General features: G+C 48.1%; 1 protein-coding gene across 1 annotated transcript in view; it reads left to right on the forward strand.

The window, feature by feature from the left end:
- The window catches only part of DHX34 (DExH-box helicase 34), a 73,813-nt gene that overhangs the window by 53,729 nt on the left and 2,081 nt on the right, over positions 1-18,003 (forward strand). The window contains exons 12-15 of the mRNA XM_075323670.1: positions 13,370-13,481; positions 14,167-14,276; positions 14,398-14,673; positions 17,661-17,837. Of these exons, the coding sequence (XP_075179785.1) occupies positions 13,370-13,481; positions 14,167-14,276; positions 14,398-14,673; positions 17,661-17,837 (675 nt within the window). The remainder of the gene's footprint in view (positions 1-13,369; positions 13,482-14,166; positions 14,277-14,397; positions 14,674-17,660; positions 17,838-18,003) is intronic.

The raw sequence follows: 18,003 nt of genomic DNA on the forward strand, positions 1-18,003 counted from the left end.
ACACCTTCTGTTCGTAACTCTTCCTTCCTGCTGGCGACAGCCCCACGGGTCTTCGCCAAGTTCATGGCAGCAGTAGTGACAGTTCTGCACTCTCAAGGTCACTCTGTGATCCCGTATTTGGACGATTTCCTGGTCAAGGCACCCTCTTAGGGAACACTGCCCGTATGTTGCGCTGGAGACTCTCCAGAGTTTTGGGTGGATCATCGACTTTCAATGTCAGATCCGACCCTGACCCAATCGCTACCATATCTAGGCATGGAGTTTCATACTCTCTCAGCGATAGTGAAGCTTACGCTAAATCAACAGCGTTCACTACAGACAAGGCTACAATCTCTCCTTTAAGGACCAGTCGCACACATTGAGACGCCTCATGTACTTCCCAAGGTCCTTCCTACTCCCATCCTGGGTGGTAGTTACGACAGACGTGAGTCTATCAGGGTGGGGAGCAGTTTTTCTCCACCACAGGGCTCAAGGTACTTGGACTCAGAAATAATCCAACCTTCAGATCAATGTTCTGGAAAACAGAGCAGTGTATCTTGCTCGACTAGCCTTCCAGCAGTGGCTGGAAAGCAAGCAAATCCGAATTCAATCGGACAACTCCACAGCGGTGGCATACATTTACCACCAAGGAAGAACACGCAGCCGGCAAGCCTTCCAGGAAATCCGGCAGATTCTGACGTGGGTGGAAGGCACGGCATTCACCGTATCCTCAGTTCACATCCCAGGGGAAGACTGGGAAGCAGACTTCCTCAGTCGCCAGGGTATGGACGCAGGCGTATGGTCTCCTCAAGATCTGTCGCCGCTGACAGATGCCGGACGTCGACCTAATGGCGTCACGGCACAACAACATCGTCCCGGCTTCATGGCACGGTCTCACAATCTTCGATCTCTGGCGGCGAACGCCTTAGTTCAGCATTGGTCGCAGTTCTAGCTACCTTATGGGTCACGCCGCTGGCATTGTTGCCCAGAGTGCTGCGCAAGTTCAGGCCCGACTGCCGCCGCGCCATCCTCGTCGCTCCATTGGCCGAGGATGACGTGGTACTCGAATCGGTGGTACCTCACGGTGGGCCAACCGGAGGCACTACCAGACCGATCAGACTTGCTGTCTCAAGGGCCATTTTTCCATTTTTCCAGTTGAATTCTGCGACCCTCAACCTGACGGTGTGGCATTGAGTCCTGGAGCCTTGCGTCTTCAGGATTATCTCAGGACGTGGTTGCCACCATGGGACAGACTAGGATACCAACGTCCGCCAAGATTGACCACAGGATGTGGAAGATATTCTTATCTGGGTACTCGGCTCAAGGGGTTTCTCCCAAGCCGGTTCCATCGTCTATGTTTCCTTCCTTCCTGCAATCTAGGTTGGAAAATGGGTTGTCGCTCAGCTCCCTCTCGGGACAAGTCTCAGCGCTATCTGTATTTTTTCAGAAACGCCTAGCACGACTTCCGCAGGTACGCACGTTCCTGCAGGGAGTTTGTCTTCTCAGCACTCCGTACAAGCGGCCGTTAGAGCCCTGGGATCTGAACAAGGTTCTAATTGCTCTTAAGAAGCCGCCTTTCGAGCCTAGGAAAGATTTTCCCTTTCCCACCTTTCACGGGAAGTGGCCTCTCTAGTACGGTCACGGCTCTTAGGAGAAGTTTTCGAGCTAGTAACGCTCTCATACAAATCTTACTTCCTGGTCCTTTACCAGGACAAGGTAGTTCTGCGCCCGATTCCGGGATTTCTCCATAAGGTGGTATCCCACTCTCATCTCAATCAAGATATCACCTCACCTTCTTTGTGTCCTCATCCAGTCCACCAACTTCAGAAAGATTTGCAGCTGTTGGATCTGGTGAGAGCACTCAGGTTCTACACGGATGCACTCTTGTCCTTGTCGCTGGTCGGCGTAAAGAGTCGCAAGCTTCCAGATCCACCCTGGCTCGGAGGATCGAGGAACCAATTCTTGAAACCTACAGTTCTACTGGGCTTCCGGTTCCTTCAGGGCTGAAGGCCCATTCTACCAGAGCCATGGGTGCGTCCTGGGCATTACGGCACCAGGCTACGGCTCAGCAGGTGTGTCAGGCACCCACCTGGTCGAGTCTACTTACTTTTACCAGGCATTATCAGATGCATACCTACGCTTTGGCAGACGCCAGCCTAGGTAGATAAGTCATTCAGGCGGCGGTTGGCCACCTGTAGGAGAGGGCCGTTTGACGGCCCTATCATGAGGTATTCTTTTACCCACCCAGGGATTGCTTTTGGACATCCCAATTGTCTGGGTCTCCCAATGGAGCGATAAAGAAGAAGGGAATTTTGTTTACTTACCGTAAATTCCTTTTCTTCTAGCTCCAATTGGGAGACCCAGCACCCGCCCTGTTTTCTCGGGGGTTTTTTCGGTTTTTTCGGGTACACATGTTGTTAATGTGGAATGGTTTCAGTTCTCCGATGTTCCTCGGATTGAATTGGTCCTTAAACCTGTTATTGGCTTTCCTCCTTCTTGCTTTGGCACTAAAACTGATGAGCCAGTGATCCCACTGGGGGTGTATAGCCAGAAGGGGAGGGGCCTTACACTTTTGAGTGTAATACTTTGTGTGGCCTCCGGAGGCAATAGCTATACACCCAATTGTCTGGGTCTCCCAATTGGAGCTAGAAGAAAAGGAATTTACGGTAAGTAAACAAAATTCCCTTCTTTACATTGGAACCTGTTTATTACTAAAGAGAAACACAACACACACTAAAGAGAAATACAACACGCATTGATTTACAACTTATCAGTTTGTTTGTTTGTTTACATACCACTTGCATTATGTGGATTTTCAGCAATGACATCGTTTTCTGCACTGGAAAGCCTCTGACCAGACCTGGAAAGAAATCTACACAACACGCACAGACTTGCATACAACGTGCTCATGATAAACATCTATAATCAGTTTGCAGTCTCTAAGAATGGGTAGAGCAGGTGCAGGGTGTTTCTACGGACTCTTTACAGTTTTTCCTCATTGTTTTAAAAACGTGCTCCACAAGACCGGGTGAGTTTATCTACCTGGGTACTGAACCCTGGCGTCACCAAAGCGCACACTGATATCTAACTTTCACAGATGTTAGTCCATGTTACTTGGGCCATCATTAAGAAGAGATCTCATGGCAGAGAAAGCTTACCGCCCTTCATCCACAGACCTTCCTCATCAGCCGGCTCCCTGCGTCTCGCACTCCACTCCTTATTGGTTCACTTGATCCTGTAGGGATTTAAGAACACAAGGAGTGACAGAAGTCACTGACGTGACCGGTGTCACCGAGGCATGGTCTTTATGCATGGTAAAGGACTCCTCAACTCTAGGCCCGTTCACTGCTTCTTGGTCCGCTGCACCTGTGCGGGGATCTCCATCCGATTCCATCAGCTCAGATCTAGACTTTCTTTTTGGCGTGCCTAGCTTATTTGACAACAGGAAAGATCTACATCCTACATACACATTTTGACTATCTTACCTACCTCTGCTCCACCCATCTAGAGAGGCACTTACGTCACTTCCTTTCGTACCGATAGAAGGGGAGGAAGTGGCCTAAATTTAGACTACCTCATGTTGTGCAAATTGTAGCATATCCAGTGCAGAATCGACCATCATCTGGTTTCATCTATAAAAACAAAAACTAAAAGAAATATAGATTAGATCATTCCTATAACAGACATATATTCCTACATTCATAATAATCCAATAAACATGACATAACTGTTGCAAAAGAAAGGCCAGCTTTAAAGCCTGCTTTAAAGCCTATCCAATATGTCTGCTGCTAGAAAAATATAATAGATATCTACTTCCTCCCTTTTTATATATACTACTTTGACAAAATATATAGATCTATAACAGTAAACAATATGATTAACCAACAAATAAATATAACTTATACTCTACTGGGAAATTTTGGAACCTTACAACAGGGTTCATAGATATTCTGTATCTACAAAAGAAAAAGGAAAATAATCAATATTGGCAGTTTGTATGCAAAAATAATAGAAAACAAAAACATAACCATAAAAACAAAAAAAACCTAATTTGTATATTTTAAAAAATATACTTTTCCCTGCAAAATTAATTTAATTATTTAAATAGCAGCAGAATACTATTGACAATCTCCTATGAAATTTTGAACTCTAAGGATTAAACAAAATCCACTCCACCAGCCGGAAAAAGCACTTGTTAGTACATAAGACAGAAACAGCTTTGTAAATCTGCTGAAACTACTTTTTTTTTTTTTTACAACTTATAATAACTAGCAGCGCACTGTATACCCTCCCACACATCCCTGCAGGAGTGCGAGAGCATCATTAAAATTGATAGCTTGGGGCTGGAAATCACTGCAACAAAAGCAAGCAGTCCGGGGCTCCCCCCTGTGTCATTAGGGAAGGTTGGGGCAGACTCCTGGGTGCAGCCGGACTGTGGGCAGTATCTTGGAAAATCTCCTGGGACTGATTTAAAGGGATACTATGATACTCTGGGAAAAGGCACACCTGGCTTCAGGTAGATCATTACTGAATCTACAGGGAACACCTTTATTGTAAATTTATGTGTTGCAAGTTTTGGTTACGGTTTTGAGGGTACCTGGCCAAACACTGAGATTTGGGGGTGTGATACTTTCTTTGATAGTGACCGGGCTGACCACAACGCCAACAATTCTGTTGCTGGCTTTGTTGATTGGGAGCTACGTATACGGGGTTTGGACTTTGTTGGGGCATGGGCTGTGGCGGGGGCTGCACCGGCACATTTGTATATACCAATTGATCTTGAGCCCATCTTTTTAAAGCGGCACAATACTGTTGTCCACTTTGGAAAATGGTGTCATCAGTGCCTGGGGGCATTGTGAGATGGGGCTCCATTAAGGGCCAAAAACTGTCTCCTGCTTTTACTTTGGTGAGATTAACAAGGTCCTTCCGGGCAGCTGAGTATAACTGATGGACCTGTAGCATCTTCCTATAAAATCGCATAGGGTTAATGCTGGGATCTGGCAGGCAGGGGATTAATGCCGCTGACTGGGTGGGGTTGAAAGGGACATATTTAAATGAGGGCTGTTCCTCGTCAGGTTCAGGGTAAGGCTCACTATGTGTCCTAAGGGAAAAAGGGGGATCCAAGGGGAGGGGATTGGTAATTGGGGAGTGTGACGGCAGACTGGCCGGTGAGGGGAGAGACGGCATTGCAGGTATGGGAGGGAAAATGGGTATGGGTGTGGAAAGGGTTAAGGGATGCTGTCTAGTGACTGCAGCATCTGTGAATATCTCCGTGATGGGGAATAGAATGGGGATCAGGTTGTGGGGCAGCAACAAAACAACCTGCCGGAGGACCCTCAGATCTGTCCTCAGACTCGGGTAACATATAGAAAAACACAACATCTCCTCGCTCATCCTCTTCTTTGACTTCAATATATCTTTCTGATAGCAATGCCTGCGATATTCTGCCAAACAATTCTGCATCATTCAACAATCTCCTGTCTTTTAACTTGCCCTTTTTTGCTTTCAATGCTGTTGCCCATAGTGACGGTTGTAACCGACCTCCTTTTGGTAATTCTAACATTTTAAAAATCTCCAAGGCATGGCGTACAGCTTTCTTCCCTTCTCTCTCTGCAACTAGCTCTAACACATTCTGTGAACCTTCAGGCCTCTCAACTTTCTGTCTCCTCTGTCTGAACATTTTTGCTATGTTGGTGGTGTCTGGATTACACTAATATGACTATGCGGTGTACGTTAGAGTCCGGCCGGCACCTAAGGCTACACCTCTATACTAGCTGGCAACTCCTCAGCTATATAGTAATAAGGGTATCCCGCGTCACGGAGGAGGGGTACAAAATGTATTCCCTCCGGACTTGATCAGCTGCACCAATATTTTTTATTGTCCTAACTCACTATCTTCGGTCACGTGAAAATCTTCCGTGTCACGGAGGAGGTCGTACAAGAATGCATATGCACATACAAACAAGTCCCGGCCTCCGGACTTGGTCAGCTGTACCAATATTTAAACGTCCTAACTCACTATCTTCGGTCTCGGGAACCCCCCCGCGTCTTTAATTACAGACCGGGTCAGTCTAACTAGCTATATCCAGCCACCACCATCTTTCCTGCCCTAACAACCGTCCTCTGGATCCCTTGTGACACTCGATCCACACCTCAGGGCTGGGATCGTGCTCTAAGCTCCAGCGGGCAACACCCCTGAGTCACAATCAGGTACCTTTTAACACCGATATGGACACACAGCCCGTCACTCCCTCCTCTCCAAAACCAACCACAACGGTAGTGAATACACAGTATGTAACACTTACCCGTGGGGTCGGAGGTGATCAGCCTGGTTGGAGCGGAGGGAGGTCTCAGTCCGTGACATCCAAACGATCGGTATTTGCAGGTCGGTATTGCGTCCTTGAAGGAGCTCCACGTTGGGTGCGCCAAACTGTCAAGGGAGGAATTTTGGGTCAAGACTGGTAATGGAGTCTTCGTTTAGGATCCAGAGATGGTGCCCCATTAATGCTGTATACCAGTGCCGATATATATCAATGTATATAAGACAAAGAACACACAGACAACATGCTCTCTCCTTGAGTCAGCAATACCCACTGAGCTCATTATTATATTGAAAGAAACTTAATTATTACAGAAGGCACCTTCGGCCTTGAAAATGATACACAGAGTTTATGGGAGTGTCACTCCCCTATTTCTCCCAACAGATGTTCATTAAAACATTCTTTCTATGTGAACATTACTGATAAGACTTTGTAGCTTCACATCCTGGCTTCATCATCTTTAGTTAACTCCTTCATGATTATACAACTTTGAATTATACTATAGATCTGTGCAATTGCTACATAGACAGACAGATAATTTTGCATCTACATCTAGATTTTGATTTAGTTATATACACAGATATTCTTATTACGTTTAAACAAACATACTACAGCTCAGGTGACCTCCACAGATACACAGGGAGACGCACAAAAAAAGAAACACACACAGAAAGACACAGATACAGAAACCGTTTGGATGTATGAGGTAATATATTGGCTGTTTTGACAATTACCCAGGATATTTATCAGGTGACCTATAGCAACCAATCACAGCTCTGCTTCTTTGTTAGAGGTCAAGGAGCTGTGATTGGTTGCTATAGGCAAAGAAGGACATTGTTAGTATAAGAAGCTGATGTGTGAGGTAATATGATTTCGGTGTTGACGCCTGTTTAGTTTGTGACTTTGATGTGCAAAATAATTTTCTTTGTCGCTCCATTGGGAGACCCAGACAATTGGGTGTATAGCTATTGCCTCTGGAGGCCACACAAAGTATTACACTTAAAAGTGTAAGGCCCCTCCCCTTCTGGCTATACACCCCCAGTGGGATCACTGGCTCACCAGTTTTGTGCTTTGTGCGAAGGAGGCAACACATCCACGCATAGCTCCACTTTTTAGTCAGCAGCAGCTGCTGACTATGTCGGATGGAAGAAAAGAGGGCCCATACTAAGGGCTCCCAGCATGCTCCCTTCTCACCCCACTGTATGTCGGAGGTGTTTGTAAGGTTGAGGTACCCATTGCGGGTACGGCGGCAGGAGCCCACATGCTGATTCCTTCCCCATCCCTTTTTACAGGGCTCTGGGTGAAGTGGGATTTACCGGTCTCCAGGCACTGAGACCGTGCTCCATCTACAGCCCCTGGAGAAGATGCTGGATGGAGCGGAGTACATCAGGGACATGGCCCTGCTTCCTCAAGGTACTCTGTGTCCCCGTGCATTTGGCGCTCACACCGCAGCATGCTGGGTGTTGTAGTGCGCCGGGGGACATCAGCGCTGCGGCGCCTGTGCCATGGCCTCATTCAGCTTCGCTGAAGCAGGCTCACTTATGGGAATTGGTCGCGCCGGCCGCTGGGACTGCGGCGCGGCTGGCACTTGTAGTGCGCCGGGGACTTCAGCGCGGCCTGCGCTTTTACGGCGGCCGCGCTGATAACTAGAGTCCCCGGCTTTTGCGGCCTGCTTCCGTTCGTTCCCGCCCCCAGACCTGCCAGTCAGGAGAGGGGCGGGACGCTGGCTTCCAGGAATCGGTCGCGCCGGCCGCTGGCAGCGGCGCGGCTGGCACTTGTGGTGCGCCGGGGACTTCAGCGCGGCCCGCGCTTTTACGGCGGCCGCGCTGATAACTAGAGTCCCCGGCTTTTGCGGCCTGCTTCCGTTCGTTCCCGCCCCCAGACCTGCCAGTCAGGAGAGGGGCGGGACGCTGGCCACTTCTATGAATCGGTCGCGCCGGCCGCTGGGACTGCGGCGCGGCTGGCACTTGTGGTGCGCCGGGGACTTCAGCGCGGCCCGCGCTTTTACGGCGGCCGCGCTGTTAACTCGAGTCCCCGGCTTCTGGGCCTAGTCTCCCTTCGTTACCGCCCACAGCCCTGACAGTCAGGGTAGGGGCGTGATGCTGCATAGAGCAGCGCTGAGAGCTGGAGTATGTTTTGCATACTCCACCCCTCTCACTGTGTGCACGGTGAATCCGGATTCCCGCACTTTTTCAGGCACGCCCACGGCTTCCTTCTCTACAAGGACGCCGGCAGCCATTAGTGTCAGTTTCTGTACGATACAGAGACAAGTGTGGAAGACCCTGGCATTCTGATAGTCACACAATCGCTGCAACAGGCGTTAAGCAGCACCTGTGGTGCTAACCCCACTAGTGCAGAAGTGCACTTATAGATATGCTTGTACTATATACATTGCACTGTTTGGTCGCACGTTGTATATACCCTCCTGGATTATGCGGAGGAGTTATCAGCATATTCTCTGTGTAAAACAAAGGTGCAGAACCACATGTTTTTCTATACAGCTGGTACAGCATGTACGGCTATACGGCCGGCAGGTTACATACACTCCCATTGTATGCACTAATGGCCAGGGGATGAGGACGGTGTCTGCAGTATTTACTGACAGTTTTTCTGAGACTATGGCTATGATACTAGAAGCCTAGCAGTCCGGACATGTCTCTCACAATATGGGCACTGTTGAATCATTGATCCATGGCCCCCCTCAGTGTGAATAACTAACAGCTCCGGGAATGTCACACGCATCCCAGAGTCACGGCTCTGCACGGACGTCAGTCCCAGACAGCCTAAGCGGGCTCACTATGAGCGGCCTCGGTTTCATCAGGGTCCTAACAGAAGGACTCGCTGTGTAATGAGGCGGAAGTAGCGGCTCAGGATTCTGATCCTGAGACCGCTCTCAATCTGGATACACCTGATCGTGACGCCATAGTAAATAATCTTATAGCGTCCATCTATAGAATGTGGGTTATTTCTCACAGCTCCTCCAGTGGAGGAGTCAGCTTCACGTATTTTCTGGACCACTCTGCCTTCAGAGAGGCAGTCCAGGAACACCACGCTTATCCAGATATGCGCTTCTCCAAACGGCTTAGGATACACGTTATCCCTGTCCCCTGACTTGGTCAAGGACTGGACCCAATGTCCCGAGCGGCATCCTCCAATCTCCAGGCTTGTAGCTAGATCCATAGTTGCAGTGGGAGATGGAACTGCAAACTCAAAGATGCCACTGACAGACAGATGGATCTCTGGTCGAAAGCCATCTATGAGGCTGTCGGCGCACCGTTGGCTCCGGCATTCTCTCCCTTGGGGCACTCCAAGCTATTTCAGCTTGTCTTACACAGATTGACACGGTTACACGTACATCTGTGCCGCAGGTGGCATCCTTAACCTCTCAAATGTCTACATTTGTTTCTTACGCGGTTCAGGTTGTCCTGGACTCTGCGAACCGTGCGGCGGTAGCCTCCGCTACTCCGTGTTTTTAAGCAGAGCCTGGCCTGCTCGTTAAGTGAATGGAAGGCAGATTCTGCTTCCAAAAAAGGTTGCCTAACCAGTTGCCTTTTTCTGCTGACCGACTGTTTGGTGAGCATTGAATGTAACCATTAAACAGTCCAGGGGTAAGGATTCATCCTTTCCTCAGCCCGGACACAACAAACCCCAACAGAGCAAGAGGCAGTCGGGGTTTTCGGCCTTTTCGAGGCTCGGGCAGGTCCCATTTTTCCTCGTCCAATGTGGACTCAAAAGGATCAGAGGAGCTAAGATTCTTAGCGGGCTCAGTCTCGCCCAAAAAAGCGACAGTCTGAAAACCCGCTTCCAAGGCGGCTTCCTCATGACTTGCGGCCTCGGTCGGTAGCAGGCTCTCCCGCCTTGGCGATATTTAGCTGCCATAGGTCAATGACCATTGAGTGTGAGACATTCTGTCTCACGGGTACAGGATAGAGCTCACTTCTCGTCCTCCAACTCGATTCTTCAGAATTTCTCCACCTCCCGGCCGGGCCGCTGCCCTTCTGCAAACAGGGTGCACTCTATAGGCAGAAAGAGTGATGACCCCCGTTCCTCTTCAGGAACAAGGTCAGGGTTTTTACCCCAAATTCTTTGCGGTACCTATAACAACGGGCCGTTCCGTCCCGTTCTGGATCTAAAAATGCTCAGCAAGCTCGTGGACACCAGGCGGTTCCGGATGGAATCCCTCCGCCATGTCATCGCCTCAAGGTCCCAAGGATATTTCCTAGCATCATTAGGCATCAAGGATGCTTATCCACACGTGCCGATTGATCCAGAGCACTAGCGTTTCTACGCTTCGTTATAGGAGACGAACACCTTCTGTTCGTAGCTCTACCTTCCGGCTAGCGACAGTCCAACTGGTCTTCGCCAAGGTCAGGGCAGCAGTAGTCACAGTCCTGCACTCTCAGGGTCACTCTGTGGTCCCGTATTTAGACGATCTACTTGTCAAGGCACTCTCTTAGGAAACATGCCAACACTGCCCGAACGTTGCGCTGGAGACTCTCTAGAGTTTTGGGTGGATCATCAACTTTTTAAAGTCAGATCCGACCCCGACCCTATCGATAACATATCTAGGCATAGAGTTTCTTACTCTCTCAGCGATAGTGAAGCTTCCGCTAGACAAACAGCATTCACTACGGGCTGCAAGCTCTTCTTTAAGAACCAGTCGCACACATTGAGACGCCTCATGCACTTCCTACGTAAGATGGTAGCAATGGAGGCAGTTCCTTTCGCGCAGTTTTACTGCGTCCACTACAATGGGACATTCTCCGCCAATGGGACGAGGAGTCGACGTCCCTCAACAGAGTCGTCGTTCTTTCTCAGGCGGCCAAGGAATCTCTACGGTGGTGGCTTCTTCCCACCTCTTGGTCAAAAAGAAGGTCCCTCCTATCCCCATCCTGGGCGATAGTTACGACAGACGCGAGTCTATCAGGGTGGGGAGCAGTTTTTCTCCACTACAGCGCTCAGGGTACGTGGACTCAGCAAGAGTCCACCCTTCAGATCAATGTTCTTGAACACAGAGCAGTGTATCTTGCCCTACAAACCTTCCAACAGCGGCTGGAAAGCAAGCATATCCGACTTCAGTCGGACAGCTCCACAGCGGTGGCATACATCAACCACCAAGGAAGAACGCGCAACCGGCAAGCCTTCCAGGAAGTCCGGCAGGTTCTGATGTGGGTGGAAGACACGGCATCCACCATATCCACAATTCACATCCCAAGTGTGGAAACTAGGAAGCTGACTTCCTAAGTCGCTGAGGTGTGGCCGAAAGAGTCATCCTCGTCGCTACAAATTGGCCGAGGATGTTGTGGTACTCGGTTCTGTGGTGCCTCACGGTAGGCTAACCGGGGGCACTACCAGACCAATCAGACTGGCTGTCTCAAGGGCCATTCTTCCATTTGAATTCTACGGCCCTCAACCGGATGGTGTGGCATTGAGTCCTGGAACCTAGTGTCGTCAGGATTACCTCAGGACGTGGTTGCCACCATGAGACAGGCTAGCATACCAACGTCCGCCAAGATTGACCACAGGACGTGGAAGATGTTCTTATCTCGGTGCTCGGCGCAGGGTGTTTCTCCCTGGCCGGTTGCATCGTCTATGTTTCCTTCCTTCCTGCAATCTAGGTAGGAAAATGGGTTGTCGCTCAGTTCCCTTTAGGGACAAGTCTCAGCGCTATCTGTATTTTTTCAGAAACGACGACTTCCTCAGGTACGCACGTTCCTACGGGGAGTTTGTCTTCTCAGCACTCCGTACAAGCGGCCGTTAGAGCCCTGAGATCTGAACAAGGTTCTAATTGCTCTCCAGATGCCGCCTTTCGAGCCTTTGAAGGATGTCTCCCTTCCCGTTTTTCACGGGAAGTGGCCTTCTAGTAACGGTCTCGTCTCTTAGGAGAGTTTCCGAGCTAGCAACGCTCTCATACAAACTCCCTTCCTGGTCCTTCACCAGGACAGGGTAGTTCTGCGTCCGGTTCCGGAATTTCTCCCTAAGGTGGTATCCCATTTTCATATCAATCAGGATATCACCTCACCTTCTTTGTGTCCTCGTCCAGTCCATCAATTTCAGAAAGATTTGCATCTGTTGGTTCTGGTGAGAGCACTCAGGTTCTACTTCCCGCATGGCGCTCCTGCGCCACCCGGATGCACTCTTTGTCCTTGTCGCTGGTCGGCGTAAACAGTCGCAAGCTTCCAAATCCACCCTTGCTCGGGGGATCGAGGAACCAATTCTTGAAACCTACAGTTCTACTGGGCTTCTGGTTCTCTCAAGGCCGAAGGCCCATTCTACCAGAGCCGTGGGTGCATCCTGGGCATTACGGCACCAGGCTACGGCTCAGCAGGTGTGTCAGGCACCCACCTGGTCGAGTCTACTTACTTTTACCAAGCATTATCAGATGCATACCTACGCTTCGGCAGACGCCAGCCTAGGTAGATAAGTCATTCAGGCGGCGGTTGGCCACCTGTAGGAGAGGGCCGTTTGACGGCCCTATCATGAGGTATTCTTTTACCCACCCAGGGATTGCTTTTGGACATCCCAATTGTCTGGGTCTCCCAATGGAGCGACAAAGAAGAAGGGAATTTTGTTTACTTACCGTAAATTCCTTTTCTTCTAGCTCCAATTGGGAGACCCAGCACCCGCCCTGTTTTCTCTGGGTTTTTCTGTTTTTTCGGGTACACATGTTGTTCATGTGGTATGGTTCAGTTCTCCGATGTTTCCTCGGATTGAATTGGTCTTTAAACCAGTTATTGGCTTTCCTCCTTCTTGCTTTGGCACTAAAACTGGTGAGCCAGTGATCCCACTGGGGGTGTATAGCCAGAAGGGGAGGGGCCTTACACTTTTAAGTGTAATACTTTGTGTGGCCTCCAGAGGCAATAGCTATACACCCAATTGTCTGGGTCTCCCAATTGGAGCTAGAAGAAAAGGAATTTACGGTAAGTAAACAAAATTCCCTTCTTTGGTTAATGCATGTTATTTTGTTATGATAGTTAAGAATAGTTATTAACCCCGGCAACACTGGGTAATACAGCCAGTATATAATATTATAATATAGTTTTTTTTTTTTTTTTTTTACTTTGTTCCAGGTTTTTCATACGAGGACTAAGCAGGGAATTGTTCTGCACCCGACCTCCGTCTTCTCCAGTAATCCCGAGCTTCTTCAAGTAGAGGGCGACCGAGAAGAGGCCGCTCCCACAGGTCGTATCCCAGTTTCTATACATTGTCATGTATTTCATGCAGCATGTGGGTTTTAGAGTTTAAAGGGACTCAGAGTGGTTGAAATAAAAGATCTGGAAATAAGGATAAGTCTTTTGTGCAGAGATAGAGGCAATTCGGATGGAGAAGGATATGCCGGAGGAGCTGTATAATAAAAGTTATGGATTATAGTTCTTCTTCGACATTCATTTTTTCCTCCCTCGAAAAAGTTTTGCAACTGTCTTTATAATTCCTAACATGGTTCTTTCGGAGCAGGGATGCATTGACTTACACCAATTCCAAGGGATGCAATAAAACAAAGGGTTTTGCAGACTATTTAAAAAACAAACTGAGCTTTACTCACCATCCCATGGTCCAGTGCTGAGTCTCAACTGCTACTCCCGGTGTCTGTGATTGTCAGCAGCGCTCATGCTACATTGATAGTGCTGCAGCCAATTAGTGACCTGCCAGTCAGAGCTGCTGACCTCAGTTACTTCCTGTGGAGCTGTTGACAATAACAGACACTGGGAATAGCAAGAGAGACTAGACCGGGGGAGGGTGAGTTAAGCCCAGTTTTTTTTCTTTTATACAAACTGAAGCTTATTGTCAGGGATTTTCCAAAACTAAAGAACTAAGAAATTATATAGGGTGTGAATTCTATAGTGCTTATTTTGTTTTCTTACCATAGACTCAAGAAAGAAGGGACGCAGCAGCAAGCACCAAATTGTGGGTTTTGTGTCACTTCTGGAGACAAACAAACCGTATTTGGTGAACTGCGTTAGATTGCCAGCTCTGCAGGTGAGTCCTAAGGCATAGAAGCTGCAGACACAAAACAGTAGGAGATTTTTAAAGCAACGTCACATCTTAAAGGGGTTGTCTTAATACAATTTATATATTTGACTATATATTGTGGACTCAGGGTCTTCTCCTCTTGGCCCGCTGCCTGGACACTAATGCTGACTGTTGCCGCATCGTATGTGATGGCTGGATGGAGATGAACCTGGAAGACCCAGAAGGAGCCCTTCATCTCATCTCCGAGGCTGTCCGTGTGCGACTGGCATGGGAGAAGGTACTCCGCTCCCGGCTGGAGAGAACATCATCAAGCAGCCGAGACCCCGAGGAGGATGACAGCCGGAGGAGGAGACGAGAGATCGATGACTTAGGCCGACGGCTCGTGGAGTTTGTCCGCACAGAGGTGAGGGGCGATCTGATGATTTCCTCCGGTCTCGTGTGTCCGGTGAGTACAGTAGACCTGTCCTGTAGATGTCTTGGCTGAACTTGGGTATTAGTGCAAATCACTCAAGGAAATATCAGTCAGATTGTCAAGATGAAATGACGATCGCATCTGTAAAGCTCTGTGGAATTTATAGCTCTATAAGGATGGGGTCACACTAGTGTATGGCATGTGATGCAAGTGCATTGGATGCAATATGCTAAAGAGTCTTGTCTCCTGCTCTGCTGTCAGCGTGAGCCGAGTGTCATGCCACTGTGATGCGATCCTGCGATCAGATCACAGCTGCAGAGGAGAGGGAGAGATTAATCCCCCCATCTCGTCCATTGTCAGCTGATGTAATTATCGCACTGCACTCCGGTGTCATCCAAGTGCAGTTCGATGTTTCACTTGCACCCATAGACTTGTATGGGTGCGAGTTAATACAGATCACATTCCACCTGCAGCATGCTGCGATTGTTTTCTTGGTCCGATTAGGGCTGAGAAAATAATCGCAGATGGGAATGGCTCCATAGAGTAATATGGGTCCAAGTAGAATGCGATTTTTTTTTTTTTTTCTTAATTTTTTTTTATTGTATTCCACTTGGCCAGTTTTACTTGCCGTGTGTCCTACCCTAAAAGTGAGTAAAATAAAAAATACCCCCCCCTCAAAAAAAAAATAAATTGCATTATCCCTTTCCAATTTAGAGAATATCTAAACTTTCATTGTTTGTATAAATTGTATCCAGCATGGAAAGTTATGAAGCTTTGTAAATCCCTTTATTAGAGGATTCATTTATCTTCATGCCAATAAAAAACTAAAATAAAAAAATGCTTATAAGTGGCTTCCAAACTCCAGCTTTTCCTAGTTTATGTTCCTGCCATTAGCTCTACTGATGTAGAAAGTAAATCCGGCACTCGCAGGAGTGTAGGTGCCCGAATCAGGTCCCAGTCCTTTATATTCAATAGAAAAAAGAACCGTCACTTAGAGATACAGTACAGACCAAAAGTTTGGACACACTTTCTCATTCAAAGAGTTTTCTTTATTTTCAGTACTCTGAAAATTGTAGATTCACATTGAAGGCATCAAAACTATGAATTAACACATGTGGAATGAAATACTTAACAAAAAAGTGTGAAACAACTGAAAATATGTCTTATATTCTAGGTTCTTCAAAGTAGCCACCTTTTGCTTTGATTACTGCGTTGCACACTCTTGGCATTCTCTTGATGAGATTCAAGAGGTAGTCACCGGAAATGGTTTTCCAACAGTCTTGAAGGAGTTCCCAGAGATGCTTAGCACTTGTTGGCCCTTTTGCCTTCACTCTGCGGTCCAGCTCACCCCAAACCACCTCGATTGGGTTCAGGTCTGGTGACAGTGGAGACCAGGTCATCTGGCGTAGCACCCCATCACTCTCCTTCTTAGTCACATAGCCCTTACACAGCCTGGAGGTGTGTTTGGGGTCATTGTCCTGTTGAAAAATAAATGATGGTCCAACTAAACGCAAACCGGATGGAATAGCATGCCGCTGCAAGATGCTGTGGTAGCCATGCTGGTTCTGTATGCCTTCAATTTTGAATAAATCCCCAACAGTGTCACCAGCAAAGCCCCCCCACACCATCACACCTCCTCCTCCATGCTTCACGGGGGGAACCAGCCATGTAGAGTCCATCCGTTCACCTTTTCTACAAAGACACGGTGGTTGGATCCAAAGATCTCAAATTTGGACTCATCAGACCAAAGCACAGATTTCCACTGGTCTAATGTCCATTCCTTGTGTTCTTTAGCCCAAACAAGTCTCTTCTGCTTGTTGCCTGTCCTTAGCAGTGGTTTCCTAGCAGCTATTTTACCATGAAGGCCTGCTGCACAAAGTCTCCTCTTAACAGTTGTTCTAGAGATGAGAAGGTGTGTCCAAACTTTTGGTCTGTACTGTATGTACCGTACTTTTCATTTTATAAGACGAACTGGATTATAAGATGCACCCCAAATTTAGAGGGGAAAAAAAACAACAAAAACTAAATAAATATGGGGTCTGTCTTATAATCCGGTGGTGTCTTACTGTAGGGGGGGGCAGCAGCGGTGGTGGGGTGAGGTCACAGGAAGCAGGGGCGATACTCCAGGTGGTATGGCGGGTTTCCCGTATGCTAACTGCGGGTGCTGTGAGGCAGGAGAAATATCTGGAAACTGTCGGCGGTGCGGACTTCAAAGAAATGGCATCCGGAGTCGGCGCATGCGCAGATTAAGCTATCTGCTCATTGACAAAACGAGATCTCATCTGCACACACGCCACTTCCGTGCGCAATTTTCCTTAAGTCCGATGCTGGAAGAATGATGGGTTGGAGACGACGCGTATGCAGATGAGATCTTGCGCCGAGAACACCATTTGTGCACGCGTCGACTCGGGGCGCCATTATTTGAAGCCCTCACCATCAACATTTCACCCCCGCAGCACAGCGCACCGCCCCTACCTCCTGTGACCCTTATCCACCACCTTCCCCGTTAAGTTACATTTGGCTTATAAGACGCACCCCTTATTTTATTCCCAAATTTTTGGGAGGAAAAATCTGTCTTATAATCTGAAAAATACGGTAAATTACAAGGGTGCAAACTTTTATTTCTATCGTACATTAGTTTTGTGGAGTCATTGTTGTGACGTCGACCTTTGTCAAACTTTACACAAAATTGGTTCTCAGCGGTATCCGGGGAGGGTGAATGGTAAATACGTCAGCGTCGTTTTGGGCGCTGCGGAGTCAGAATTGCTGTACGCTGTCACCATTGTCCGCACCAAAGGGGCGAGGCCCTTTAGCATTTTTCCATACAATAAAGGTAAAAACCCGTTACAGGTAAATGACAAACTCCACTCCTCTATATAGCATGTTGCTGAGTGGAGGCGCTTGCTTTTCTTCTTGTATTATACTCTGTTTTTTTTTACAATTTTCCCCATTTCCGCTCCCGTCTGATTCCTCTGCAGGTAACGTACAGCATGAGACGTCTTGCAGTTTTAGAAGCGCAGAACCTTTATGTGGGGCCCCAAACAATCACCGATAGTCACAACTTAAAGGGCTTGTTCAGCAGCGAGGAGATGAAGCCAGATCCGGAGAAAGGAGGATACAGCGTGACGAGCTTTCTGACCTATAACTGTTTACGGGTAAGCGAGAGTCTCTCTATGGTTACAAAATACTTAAATCCTTACTGGTTGTGGGCCGTACACAGGATGCAATTGTACAGACCCCCAACACGACGGGCCACATGGTCCCAGTAGCATATTTTATTATTTATTAGTAGCATTATTTATTATATTTTATTACCTATAG

This window comes from Anomaloglossus baeobatrachus, chromosome 9 (assembly GCF_048569485.1).
Source record: "Anomaloglossus baeobatrachus isolate aAnoBae1 chromosome 9, aAnoBae1.hap1, whole genome shotgun sequence".
NCBI classification, from domain to species: Eukaryota; Metazoa; Chordata; class Amphibia; order Anura; family Aromobatidae; genus Anomaloglossus; species Anomaloglossus baeobatrachus.